The sequence below is a fragment of the Rhinolophus hipposideros genome (genome assembly GCF_964194185.1).
Source record: "Rhinolophus hipposideros genome assembly, chromosome: 3".
NCBI classification, from domain to species: Eukaryota; Metazoa; Chordata; class Mammalia; order Chiroptera; family Rhinolophidae; genus Rhinolophus; species Rhinolophus hipposideros.
The window spans coordinates 30,541,090-30,556,036 of NC_138049.1; the positions used below are offsets into that span (position 1 = coordinate 30,541,090).

Below are 14,947 nucleotides of genomic sequence, written 5' to 3' on the forward strand. Positions count from 1 at the left end.
ATGATATTCTTTGAGTCCACAAACCTATCCCCGTAAGTACTGTGGCCACTGAAAAATGTTGCTTGTGCATGGCCATATTAATATTAGAAAAAATCATACATCACAGTGATATAAAATTGGCACATCTCAAGCAAAAGAAAAAATTCCAATTAGTTATTGTAGACTTCCTAAAAGCTTTATGAATGATTTGTTTAAAAAAAAAAAAAAAGACAAACTGAGAACAAAGGCTGTAACTGTATTAAAATTTCCTGTATATTTAAAATGTATTTTCATGATCGGAATTATCCACTGATAATTATAAATTACATTTTTAATGAAGCGTATTATTCTGTTAAAGTAATATTTATAAAGATGTAAGACCTAAGTATGAGGAAAGTTCTTCTATATTCTTATGCCCAAATACAATGCCAAGGACTTATTTTATGAAATATAAGAGAAGGAGTATTTTCAAGCAGTGAACAAAAACAGAAAAGGAAAATAAGCCCTTTGACCCAAAAAGTTTCTTCATGCCTCGATCTGCCTTAATCTACCCCAAAAGAGAAGCTCAAAATGAAACCTATCCGCTCTTTATTATTTATGTTGCTTCACTGTTGAAGCATGTTCAGTCTTTACTTTCCCTACTTTAATTCACGATATTTCATTAAATTGAACACATATAAACTCAGGAATATATAAACATGGGTATTTATTTTTGCCAAACACGATTCAAATAAAGGACTCTGCAAGATGTTTATTGAATGTTTTGTTTCCAATTAATATATTGATTTTGCTAATTCCTTAAAATTAAAAGTGACCAAGCCCCTTAGGGTTCTATTAGTACATGTTTCCTTTAGCTAGACAGTTGAAGGGTGTGTGGGGGAGTGAATATGAGCAGTCTATTAGAATAGGTGTTATGAAATAGATGGATGAACAGAACCACTGAAGTGAACAGAATCCTAATCAAGCAAATCCAGAAATGTGGAATCAGTTAAGAATCAGAAAAGTTAATGTTCTTAAGAACATACTATGGATCAAAGACTGTCTGAGCTCCTTACATATCCAATATTTCCTAACAACTGGAAGAAGATTCTATTATTATAGCCACTGAAATTTAAACAGGTTAATCCCAATTTATAGGGCAAGTATAGCGCCAGGTCTTACACCAAAATCCATAATAAGATTCAATGACTGTTTGTTTTTCACCTTGTGTTTTTGCAGAATACAGTACATATTCTTGTTATATGAAGATAAAGGGAACATGCCTTCTTGTGCTATAATCTTATTTTTAAATTGTTTTTATTGATAAGGTCAGGAATGAAGAATCTGACTCAATCTTAATTGTTTTGTATTTTATTTAAAATAAAAACTGCTTTCTCAATTGGGCAACCAATATTTCTCTCTTCCAGCAGGTTAGGAATTTCATTCATAATTCTAGTTGAATAGATACTGTGAATGGATTTCTTTCTCTATACAAAAATGAAATCCTTGATGTAGGATTTCAACTTCCTAAGCAAAAAGTTACTCTAGTAGCACAGTCTTCCAATTACAGACAAAATATGTTCATATCAGAATGTCAAAACTGTGATAATATTAGAATACACTCTGGAATGTAGTACAAGATAGGTGTCTTCACAAAAATTGTTTTTAAAAAATGACAACCAAAAATATTTTTATGTTGTAATTTAACATTAATATTATAAGTTTCCTCTACATAAACACTCGTTTAACTTCTGCTCTTCATCATTTTTCATTACCAACTATTTCATTTAGGAAGGGGAAAAGGCAGATAAGGCACTTGATTAGGGGGCAGTAAATTAACTGTAACATGGAGAAAGCAGTCCAGCAGTAGAACTGAACAGAGCTGGTTCAAATTTTAACTCTGCTACTACTCACTAGTTCAATATGACCTTCACCAACTTACTTAACTTCCCTAATCCTCAGCTGCATCATCTATAACAAGGAAAATACATGCTTTACCATGCAGGCCTGATGAGGACTCAATAAAACAATGTATACAAAGTGCTTAGCATACAGCCGGACACAGAAGCAGGAACATGATAAATGGCAGCTATTACTATTTAAAAATTACCTGGATCGTAAGGTAAAATCATCTACTGACAACTATTTAGGTAACCTGTTTTATTCAATTTTAAAATAGCTTTTAGAGTAATGGTCACGAGCCAAACTGTGTGGGTTATAATCTAAGTCTGCTACTCACTAGCAGTTTAACCTGTAACCAAGAGAGGGTCTATGTTTAGGATGGGGATGCAGTAATAGCATCCACGCCACATAAGATGTCATGAGGATTAAATGAGCTAACACAGGTAAAAGCACCTAGAAAAGTGCCTGGCGTACAGCAATTTCTCTTGGGATTTTAGAATTTTCAAGAACCAACTTATTTCAACATTTTTTTCACTTGAATTGAAATATAATCATAGCTAAAATCTTACTCAAGAATACTCTTTAGACTTTTAATTAAGAGTATGGAATCCACTCAAAGGGAAAAATATATTCTTTTATGAGTCAGCATTCTTTTTCTCTATAATTATGTGCCATGCTTTAGATGTCTTATTATCTTACTCTAATTATGCTTTGTGGTAAATATTAGTCAAACAAACATTAGAAGAGTAAATACACAGTAACAAGACAGCATTTGAATGCAAAGAATTGTTTTTCTTCAAATCATTTATGTTTCATGTAAAAAAAGATCCCTAGCCAATTATGTTTCAATCAGTTCCAGTTTGTTAAAAACAACATTGAAAACATATGAAACAATAAATGATTTTGCTTTAGTTTAGAGATTTCAGGCACTACCTCTAATATCCAGCATGAGTTCGGCTTGTTTCATATCTTAAAATAACCCCACGTTACTCCTTCCAGAACAGCTTAGTCCAGTCTCATAGGGGCTCTGCTAGAGGTGAAAAGTACCCGCGTTCCCCAATACAAATGGCGACACAGTGAATGTAAGGAGAGCTGTAAAAACATGTAGGGTTTTCTGTGTTGAATGTTAAAAGGATGTCTCTTTCTGTGTCCCCAGGATATTTTTTCCCCTTAATAACTGGGCTGAGGTCACTCACAGTTAAAAAAGTCAGAGACTGAGAATCTCAGGGGTCTATGTTAGAGGATTATATTAGAGTACTTGAATGAAGAGGAGACTGAACAGCTTCAGGACAAGGAGGTCACCATCTTCAAAGGGATTCAGAAAAGTTGCAAAAAAAGCCATTGGGATTAAAACTTTCATGTCTATGGTTAATAGTGAATAAAGAGTTTTTAAAATTAAATTCCTTTTGAGATGATACATTAGCAATTGTTTTAATAAAACATGGCCCAGGAGAAATAAACATGATTTACTATTTATTTAATGATTAAAAATAAAACATTTTGATTAATAAGCCTATTAAATTATAATTTAGCATAAGAAACAATTAGTGAAAGAAAGGAATATAATGAGTCAATACTGTAGATATTATCAAGAGGCCAAAGAAAAACCCTCCAGAAAAACTAATTTAGCAATTAATTTAATCAACCCTCATAAAATGAAAAGCTCTAAGCGATAAGGTAAGATTCACGAATGAAAGACCAGGTACATAAGAAGAGCAAAACGGCATCACTTTTATGTTGCTGTAGAAAGAGATGTCATCGCTTTCCGATTACATGTTAATATAAGAGTCTCCTGAGTCAGGAATTAGTGCCACTCCAGGGGATAAAATAAGACCTTGATATAATATTGTTCCAGCAACTTCACAGACATACAACAATAACATACTCATCTCTTCTTCACACTTTGAGTGGTTGCCTTGGTGTCACAGCAGTTGTCATCAGAACTGAGTGTTTTAACTAAAACTGAGCTTCTCTCTGGTACACACAAAAAACTGAATAGATCTGACTCAGAGTCCCAAGAGCTGGAGTATTTAAAAACTTCTATAGCTTCTAACGTGTATCTGTAGCCCATTGACAAAAAATTGGGAAGCGGCTTTGCAACTGCTTGGGAATGAATGAATGCCCAGTCGTTGAAATGACTTTCTCTACTCAGCCATACCAAGCCCTCAGACCCAGAACATCTTAGGAGGCAAAACAAAACAGAGTTCCTGAAGATTCCTAATTAACTTCTGAAATCTCTTAGAACTTTTACCTCTAAATGAATTTTATTCTCCCTGATATCATAGTTTTGCAAAGTAAATAGGTTTATATATGTTTATAGTTTCATATTTCGTTAGCTTGTTTGACCATCTGTTTAATAGGGCCCTCCTCGACGGTACAGACTGGCTCTTCGTGTGACTGGCAAATCTGATTTGTCCTAAAAAATATAAATCAGATTGATAGCTGCAATTTCTACAACTGCTTTATGCAATTCTCACAGTGGAAACACTGGTCCTACAACTTGAAAACCCATTTGAATGGCCTATAATGAACTGAACAGGCTGAATATTTTTCATTACTTGCCTTGCAAGGTAATACGAACACTTAGCAGGCATTTTAAAAATGCTTTATTGTGTTTCTGTGGTTAAAACATTAATTCAGAGCTTAAAACATTAAGTGATTTTTAATGGAGATAGCACCTAATGTAAAAACACAATTACAAGCAGCTATAGAACAGATTTCACAAAAATAGACTATGTGAGATAGAAGCTGCTGTTCTCCAACTGCCCATGCATTATGAATTATTACTCTGGAGAAGGGTCTTTACAGTCAGTAATGATTCTCAGAGCATGGTTTATAGATCACGTGCATCCATCAGCTGGGGGGGGGGTGCTTGTTAAAATGAACAGGGACGGGTCTTACATCTCCTGAATCAGTATCTCTGGAGATGACATGGCCAAAGCTGCCTTTTAACAAGCACCTGATGATTCTAATGCAAAACGAATTGAGATCCATGCTTCTTATTAAGACATATAGAGAAATATATATATTCTTTTACTCGGCTGTAGACATGTGGAGACTCAGAGTTCCCAGTCCCCAGGAAAAGCTTTTTCCACTGATTGGTAGAGCCCCTGACTCACCATCTTGTGGCCGGGAGCTCTAAGCGGGCAGACGAGCTGCCACTTCCCAAGTGAGGAAAACACCTTCTCACTGAAAGCACCAGGCACAACACAGACGGACACTCCTTACGCATCTGATGAATAAGGAACAGGACTGCGTCCTCACATTTCTATCTAAAACACACTAGGGAGTCACTCATAACCTGACTATCCTTTGACAAGTTGCTGTAGGAAAAGAGATCCAAATATCTAGCACACTTACAAAGGGACAGAAGCCATCTTCACGTGGGCAGAGCTTCCCAACAGGATGCCGAACCCTCAAGTACGAATCCCTGTACTCCTTCCGGAAGCCAAAGCCCCCATCTTTTCCCTTGGTGTGCCACACAAATGTTGTCATTTCTCTGGTACCATTTTCTATGTGGGCCAGGACTTAAACAACAACAGTTTGGGAAGCATTGCTCTAATTTATAAAACAGTGCAGGTAGATATTTGGGCTATTTATGACATCAATTAATAATTACCCCTCAGATATCTAGTGTAGAGACCTCCTTACAAAGTGAGAAAGTAGGAGCTCTCCGGTAACAAACAGGAGGTTGTAGAGCAGTTGCCTGAGGTTATGTAGCTGACGGCTCTCCTGTGAAGGCAGCTGGAGGACACAGACCCCTCGCATCCTTACTGCACCCAGGTCTTCCGCTCCGTGCTGAGGATGTCTCAGCGACCAGAGAAGATGTGGCCTCTGCCCGGATGGAGCTTATCATGAACAGAGTACACGGACTTGGAAGAAATATTTACACAAAACCGTCAAGAGCGTCACGATGTGTGATACTAAAGTATGTAATGTGGATCTTGATCTACAGCCTGGAGGATCAGATAAAGCTTCCCTGAGGGAATGGCAGTTAATCTGGAGCCTGCAAGATGAGAGGCTACCTAGGAGATGGTAGGGAGTTTCTAGGCAGAGAGAAAAGGATGTCTGAGGACCAGAGTCGCTGAAGCATTAGTTTAAAAAGGAGCCTGGTAGAGATAAAGCTGGCGAATTTTAGGCAGGGGCCAGATAACACAGAACTTTGCAGGCCACATTCAGAATTAGGGTCTAAGTTCTCAGAGTAATACCAAGAAGTCAGTGAAAGTTTTCAGCAGGGAAATATACTCCCAAATGAATTTTGAAATGCAGACTCCTAGGCTCTAGTCTGAAAGATTCTGGTGGGCTGGATTTCCAATTCTGAATTTTAGAGATCCGGGGGATCTAATGTGAAGCAAGTACGGGAACTACTGCCGTGGAGTATTAGCTGTCCATGAGTGTATCCCGAGCAGGTAGCTTGTGAACTGGCCCTTAAAATAATGCTTATGGTATGAAAAAGACAATGTGTATCTTCCTTGCATTGATAATTTATCCATTATGTCAGCTCCTGAATCAACAGCAACACCAGCATATTTCTCATTCTGGTGATTGTGTGACATTTGAAATGGGTGAACGAGATGGCACAGCAAATGCTGACAGCATCCAGCCCATGTCCCCTGGCCACTCACTCCTACTTCAGCGCATGGGGCTGACTCCCACCTGTCTCACCTCTTAGGCTTTCCTGCAGGGTGAACCTGGGTTCTGGTTGCTTTGCCCGCTGTGCAGCAGGGCAGACCTGCTGGGCAATTACCAGGTCCTCCCTCCCGCTAGCAGCCTCCCTCTGTGATGGAAGGAAACTGTTGTTTAAATACCTCAGCTCCCTCATCCCGACATAGGAAAACTCTGAGATGCGTGTTTTACACAGACTTCCAGTTTTCCCAGCAGGGCTGTGCTCCCACTGTCCCCAGTGGTAACCAGGGTGACAATGAATCTTTTACTGCCATCTTCCCTTCCTGTCTCCTCCTCACACCTCTACTAATGCTCTTTCCTCATTTCCCAAGGAAACCACTTGCAATCAAATCTTTGTCTCAGGGTCTGTTTCTGATGGTGCGAATTGTCTCTCGGTGTGCCAAAGTGAATTAAAAAGGAAAAAAAAAGTAGAATCTAGCAAGCAAATTTTAGTAAATTATTCAGAATGATGTAAAGAAAATGTATTATATACTGAGTGGGAAATTAGATCCATGAAAGCAATTATGGGGAAGGAAGATAGAAGGTAATCTGATACGAGGATCATCTTGTTTGAGTGCTCTATTCAAAGTTTAACGTAAGGATAGCAAAGAAACAAGGCAGCTTTGCTTTTGCTCCCCAGGAATAAAAGGAATACTGTGAAACAAATGCAACATTAAAAAGACTTAACATTTATTGAGGCCTTATTACTTATTAGTCACTGCTCTCAGAACTTCGCATAACTCACTATTTCATCCTTAAGTCCAGGTTAAAGAAATCAGTAATCAATACATATTGTATCTACTTTTAAAATGAAAAAAAAAATGAAATAAAAGGGTTCACACAGATTCACAGTAGTAAAGAAGCCAGATGACTTTGAACTTTTACACTGTAAATTCTATCTTAAACCAACCATCCGCAAGCCATAAAATAAACTTTTGTTAACTACCTTTTTTCTTTTTTAACATTTGACATGTTGCCACCCCATGATCATTTACATCTGAAATACTATGTACCATTTTAATTATTGTGAAAACCAGTAACTGACTGGAGAAGAAACAATAAAATAATCTAAAAACAATTTAAAAAAATTTTTAGAAGACGAAATTTAAAATTAAATAGAGTAAATAAATCTATGTTATTTTGGAAAAGTGTTACTTTAAGTATGTAGAATGAAGTATTTAGGTTGGAATATCATGATTCCATAATCATTTCTTAAAAATACTTCAGTGTAAAAAATAAAGTGAGAAAAAAATCTTGGTAAACAATGTTTACCTTAAAAATTTAGGGATCACTTAGATCGTCTCAATCATGTTTCCTTTGACTGTATATAACTAATTTAATCCCTCACAGTGTTTTTTAGACATACATGTAAACTAAATCAGTCAATATGTAAAATGAAATAAAAATAATAAATATGGAAAGATGAAGACGAGAAGAAATCTGAACAAAGCTCTTAAAATCGTGAATAACATGATGCTCATTTACCAAATCCTGGCACCCCAAAACGAAGGCATATCACTTGAAGACATTTAACTTTAATACAAATAAATTTTTTTTTAAATACAAATAAATTTAAGTATTAATTCACACAGAAATAATGGCAGGTCAGAATTCACTGATTCAAAAGATGGTATAGGCTAAAAATCTATGTAATGTACAAAGTATTTCTAAATAAAACATGTGTCGTGAGTTACGACAGAAAACTTAAAGTGTCTGAGATCATCTCTGTGATGATAGGAAGAACCATGATCACACCCTCACAGAAGACAGATCCCGGCAATGGTTAGATCCTCTGTAAAAATTACTATTTTCTTACATGGATTTTGAGTTGAAAAGGACCCTACAAAATCATCCAAACTGACCTCCTCTCTCTGCTGTGAGGAGACTCTGGCCCCAGGTATCAGGCTGAGTCTAGATAGTTGGTGAAATGAGAGATGGTACTACTGGCCCTTAAAATACCTGTTGACATTTTAAACACTATCTTGGGTTTTGAAATCTAAAACTCTAGGTGTTCGTACTACCTTGTGAGCCAATGAACTCTGTATCTGTAATTACTACTACATGAATTAGTACTTTAATTTGTCTTAAAAGTAAATGACTTCAAGTGATATGCCCTCATTTTAGGGTTGGATAAATCAGTTTATATTATATTAGTCATGGTTTTGAGGATAAAAAAAAATCACTGTCGTTAATAATGAAAGAAGTTACAACTCTCCCCCATCCACAGGGCAAAAATGCTTTCCTAGAAGGATATTGATACTTGAAATGTCATTACTCCAATAACACTGCTGTGAATTCAGAATCAGATATATTAATTCAAATGTCTACCTTTTTTATCCATAAAAATGGAAGTCATAAAATATTAAAATAAACGAAGAACTACTATGTTGCCTTACATTTTAAAATACTCAATTAAAAACCCCCAAAACTTAGGCATTAAGACATATCTTTCTATTATAATTTGCTCTTTCATTTAGCAGTTAAGTATTCTCGGTTAATATAAGGGCACAGACCATTTGAAGAAATATCAAACAAAACTTCATTCTTTACTTATTGTAATCCACTAAGGCTAAAACATCCCAACTCAACTCTACGAGGGAAATAAAAAATAAATGATTGAGCTTATAGTGTATTTAACATTTTAATAGTTACATGAAATAATGTATATGCAAGTACTTGGCCTATAAGAAGCATTAAAAAGAAATAATGTCCATTCTTCATAAGTAATCTGCCATCTTATAAATGATGGCTCTATATAAACATTATATACTCAGAAATATGAATTGGCATGATTAACAGTAAGTCAGTCCAACTAAAAATGAGAAGAAGAAATCCTGCCTGACTTAGACATGCTTTTATAAACTCTCCCCCCAATTTCAAAAAGAATTTCAGGTTCTTATCCTCACCGTCATGTCACATAAAATCAGGTGTATTTTCGATAATGTACAAGAAAACCTTACCATAGAACATAAAACATCTAAGATAGAAAACCTCTTTCTACGAGAATACTTCTAAATAGTACTGATATTATCATTTAAATTACCTGATTTCAGGAGATGAAGAGATTTCATTTGTGTCTGTTCTTTTATTTCTTGGAAATGATGGACCAGCCGGAGGCATCTCCCCACTTAAGCGGTCAGGGAAAATTCGGTCTTTGTTCAAATTGATTTCTGAATAGGGACAGTTGGCAGCACTAAAAGATTAAGAGAAAAGGAAAAGAACATTTTCTATTAGAACATATTCTTCCAAATAAAATGACATGCTACAGATTATAAAATTCCAACATTTAACTGAGTATGTTATATGTACTTATGTATGTGTATGCGTATGATTAAACATACAGTATGAAACACAGAGGGTGCCAAAAAAATGTATACATAATTTTAAAAAGGAAAAAACTATTAAAATTGTAATTCTCAATATATACTGGTAACAAAAGATGAATACAAGTCACATTTGACTTCTGCCATTACAAGAGGAGCCCAAAGTGGTTACCAACAGTGTCCAGACACTTCTGATTACGGCGAACTACTGCTTGAGCAACACTGACCAAAGTGTCCACTTGTACACATTTTTTTTGGCACCCCTGGTATTTTATCTTCAAACCATAATTGAAATATTTTAACAGAAATTATGTTTCTCACACTAGGTTTTTTGGAAATAATCTGATGCAATCTTTAGAACTGAGCAATGGTCACGGAAGGACTCCCCCTGTATCATCCAAGGCAGGGCCTGCATCTCTCTGGGAACAATCAGCCCTAAGCAAGAAATACGTAAGACATCGTAGGAGGGCTGGTGAAAGAGGCTGGACAGAGAGAGACGGATGGATGGAGTGGATCTGCTTGTTAAGGCGATCCTCCAGACCCAGGCTCACCACACACCATTTAATGTCCTTTATAACTGCTGCTGCCCCCCCAAAGAAAGGAGGTCCCCTCACGTTTCTGTCTCCAGGTCTGGATGTGCACCTGATAACCTAGAAAACCCATATATCCATCTGTAGCTGATCACGTCTCTAATATGAACAGGGACCAGAGGCCAACTTGGATAACGACCCATCTAGTTCACTTCCCTTCCATCAGTATCCACTGGCTGGTCTCTTAGGTCTCATTGGGGGATCATTCTTATTATCCAAGCAAAGGAAATCTAGGGCACTAATTGTTAATGTAGCGTTAAGTCAGTATACTTCTGTGCCTGAGCCTCAACTTTCTCCAGAACAGCCTCTGTATCTTAATACCTGATCAACCTCTCCAACTACTATCTTCCCCTTCTGTTTTTAGGACACCTCCTTAAATCTGGAAATGGTTTGTACCTTAGGCAAATTATATTAATTTCTTACATATTCTTTTCCTCAGTTTATGTGGTAGTGGCAATGTTGATAATCACCAACAGAAAATGTTTAAACTGTGCATGTCTACCCTCCACCAAGAGACTGATACATCCTCCTGACAGAAGAAAGAAGAGTCTGAAAATGCTCCCAAGTGATTCTGATAATGGCCTGTAAAATTTATCACATATATCTTGTAAACAAAAATGCAATCTTTATTTTCTTTAACTACATGCTATTTTACACTGATATCTATGCAAAAGAAAAAAGTAAATACCATGTGGTTATGTGTTGACATAAATGTACATGTTAACCCAATAACAAAAGCAATAACTGATAATATTTATGGAGCACTTACTATGTATCTAGCACTGTACTAAGTGCTTTACATGCAGTTAAAATAACTGTAAAATCGTAGTATTGACAAAAGGAAGGCTTTTCATGTGACAAACTAAGGCTTAAAAGGTTAAGTAATTTCAGTCTTTATTTCACTCATTTGTTCAACAAGTATTAAATAAGTAACTATTATGTGCTAATTACCTTTCTAGGCATTGGAAACACAGGGTAAAATAAAAAGAGAAGATCTCAGCCCCCAAAGAGCTGATGTTCTAGGGGGAGATGGGTAATACACAATTACACAAATAATTAACTTGTAGTGACCTCACACAGTGACAATCGCCATGGGGTATAACATACAGGAAGGATGTATGTGGGGTTGTGATGGGTGGTGAAAAAGGGCCTCCCTGAAGAAGCAGCATGAGTGCAGTGCCCGCGAGGTCGGGAAGAAGACCACTCTCTCAGCACAGGGAAGAGCATTCCAGGACATGGGAAGCGCAATGGAAACACAGGGAAAGCTTGGCACGTTTTGAGGGGAAGGCAGACCAGCTAGGCCAGAGTGACATGAGCAGGGGAAGATGAAGTAGCGGTAGGTGAGGGAGGATAACACAGGGCCTGGTGGGCCACAGTCACGAGTTCATATGCTTAGTTTAGGTTTGATTTTGAAGCCACTGGAGGACCTTCAAATAAGAGAATGGTATGGTTTGATTTACAATTTAAAACAATCACTCTCAGGATGCTTTGTGGAGAGATTTCAAGGGGACAGAATTGGAGCAAGAGAAGTTATTTAATAGTAAGGAAATGATGGTGACTTGGACTTGGATGGTGGGAATGAAGAGGACAGCCGTGGTACCTTATGGATCCCTCCTGGGAGCCCTGCAGAGGGACGGGTGCTGGGAATGACATAAAGGAATGAAGAATGGCCTTTAAGTTTCTGGCTTTAAGAATTTGGAGGTAATAGGGATGCCATTTTCCCCCCAAGATGAGAATGAATAGAGGGATGTAAATCTGGGGACATTGGGAATTAGAGAATGCTTACCAGACACCTACACAGAGATGCTGCTTGCCCGTGGTCACATAGCAATGAAGGAGCTCAGGGAAATGAACATACTATTTTATTCATCTTATTCAGGATGGACACACTCTTTTATTTCATTCTTTTCATTTAGTAATGATGTGATGGAAAATCCATCTCCAACCGTGATGTCTCCTTTGAACAATAACCCTTCAACAACTTCATGGAATCTCTGACTCTATTACATTTTTTCTTCCTCATATTGTGTAATTCTATTGCAAATTTATTGCATTTTGTGATAGCAAGAAAAAAATCTATACATTTTAGGTTTCTTTTGACAAACAGCATGCTGCTATTCCTAGAATACTGCAACCATCATATGGTTCATTCACCATTAAACACCTGGCTTTATAATTCCTGAATATCCGTCTGCACATTTACCTTGAAATTTTATCACATATGAAGAAAGTAAAACAAATGAGCGTCCTGTTCCTAACCCCATCCACCACTCCCACACTGGGAAGAACTCCCAGGATTCTTAGAAGGGCCGGGTTCCCAGCTGCACCCTATAGTGAACAGTTACAGCTTCAAAGATTTATAAGCCCCATGAGGCCATCCCCCTTATCTATTTGTTGAGTAAGTGAAGACTATGTCTCTGTAAATGTAGGCCGCTCAAAGAAGAGGCAAGAATACAGGCCCGAATGAGACTTAGTGCTTCAATACCCCCTTACAGGAATTTCAAACTCTCGACCTGATGTAGGGGAACTAACCACAGCCCCCTGAGCAGGGATTTACTAACGGGCCAGGATGATCTGCCTCTCTTCTTGTGAATCCCCAGAAAAGTCAAATGGGTTTTCACACCTCCCATTCTTACGCCTATTGTGGTGTCAAGAGGGAAACCAGCTTGTTTCTGAAGTGGGAGGTGCTGAAAAAAAGGGGATGCCGCAGACGCAAGTGAAGTGTATACTCCAGGACGGAATGTGTACAGAGGGATGGGCGATGCCCTAGACGGAACTCAGGAACCTGGCTCTCGGTGTGCTGTCGGCTGCTCTGTCACTACCTAGTAATGAGCAAGCCCAACCTCTGAGACTCGGTTTCCTCATCTGTAAAATGGGCTGGTAACAACAGTAATTACCAGGGATGGAGTGTGCACAACCCCCATGAAGTACTTGCTTTTTGTTGTCTCACTTACTTCTCACCACTCTGGGAGGCTGTTCCTATTCTAAGGCTCATTTTACAGATGAAGAAGCGGTGTCTTTAAAAAGGGAACTTGCTCAGTGTCACTCAATTAGTTCTTGGTAGACTTAGATTATGAGCTCTGGCTGTCTCCCAACCATTACACTGTATCAGTAATAGTACCTCGCAGTATTGAAGAATTTCCTTATCCTTAATCCATGCCAGTGAAATCCATCTTTTAAAACTGTCTTCTAGAAAGATGATGCTGTCATACAGCTAATAGGCAATGAGCTAATACTTAACCTCTCTGTGCCAATTTCCTCATTTTCAAGGTTTTAAATTCCTGTGCAGTTTTAAAAGTTAATTAACTTTGTAAACTCACCAGTGCTTATTAAGGTGCACCTTGTTCTATTAACAAATAATTCCCTATCAGCTATATGTGCAAATACTTGCCCTCTAAGGAGGCAGTTTTTCCTAGGAGAGACTGGTCTAGCTTATTAGGAAAGGTGGAAGGACTGCCTTGTTCACTGCTCCTTGTTCACTGCTACGTTTAAAACCCTTTTGATTGTAAAATCATTCATTTAAACAATTAGGCAACATTTCAGTTTTCTAAGTGCTCACAATCATTCTCACATTCTGTCGTGACAAAAACCTGGAAAATACATGAGGCAGACTCTATTAGGCCACTGTGCTTCACTCGATAGTCTAGAAGGTAACAGTGGGCTGGGTCCTGGTTCTGCCACTGCCTGAGCTGGGACACTGACTTAACCATTCGAAACCTGTTTCCTCTGCTGGAAAACAGGTTACAACAGTGCTTGCTTCACAGAGTTACCGTGAGGATTAAATGAGATAACACATGTAAGTCCTAAAACAGTGGTTAGAACACAGGAAGTCATCAATAAATCTTCCCTATTATTATTATTATATTATTATTATTATTATTGTTTTAAAAGAAGACTAACTCCTCCTGTGTAAAAACAAAGCATCAGCAAAAATAAACAATGGCCTTAACAACTCCATAATACACCTCATTTATGAAGGCTCTCTGCTTTCCAAAGAGGAAGTTGATGCTTCTCTTTCAGAGTGCTACTCCATTCATGCCTCCAGGAAAATCTGTTTACACCAGACTGGTTTATAGCTCTCCTATGTATAGATCAGCTGACCCAGTACCAGGCTTAAGGGAGGCACTCAGTAAATGTTGGTGGGATGGATGGATGGGTGGATGGGTGGATGGATGGATGTTGAATTAATATGATGTTTATAGTTTGCAGGTATGTGTCCAGTGTTACTAATTTTTAAAACTTTCCATGGACTTTATAAATATCTTTTAGAGGTTGTGGGAAATACTCTCTACTTTTTCTTTTCTTCTTTAATTTCTCTAAGATCAAATCCTACATGGGAAAGATTTACTTCTGAAGGCACTAGACATGTAGAATATTTTTATATAATTTTAGTTCTCTTTTAAACTCCTCCCATTCTTTGACCTTTCCGTAGACCAAATGAATTAATCAGCAAAGGGAAACACAATGACACAACCATATTAATGGTCCCTTCCTGGAGAGATAAAATTA

General features: G+C 37.5%; 1 protein-coding gene across 6 annotated transcripts in view; it reads right to left on the minus strand.

Annotated features, from left to right (window-relative positions):
- Positions 1-14,947, minus strand: part of L3MBTL3 (L3MBTL histone methyl-lysine binding protein 3) — a 104,302-nt gene that overhangs the window by 16,627 nt on the left and 72,728 nt on the right. For all 6 annotated transcript variants that reach the window (XM_081042861.1, XM_081042864.1, XM_081042863.1 and 3 more), the window contains one exon: positions 9,569-9,718. In XM_081042861.1, the coding sequence (XP_080898987.1) occupies positions 9,569-9,718 (150 nt within the window). The remainder of the gene's footprint in view (positions 1-9,568; positions 9,719-14,947) is intronic.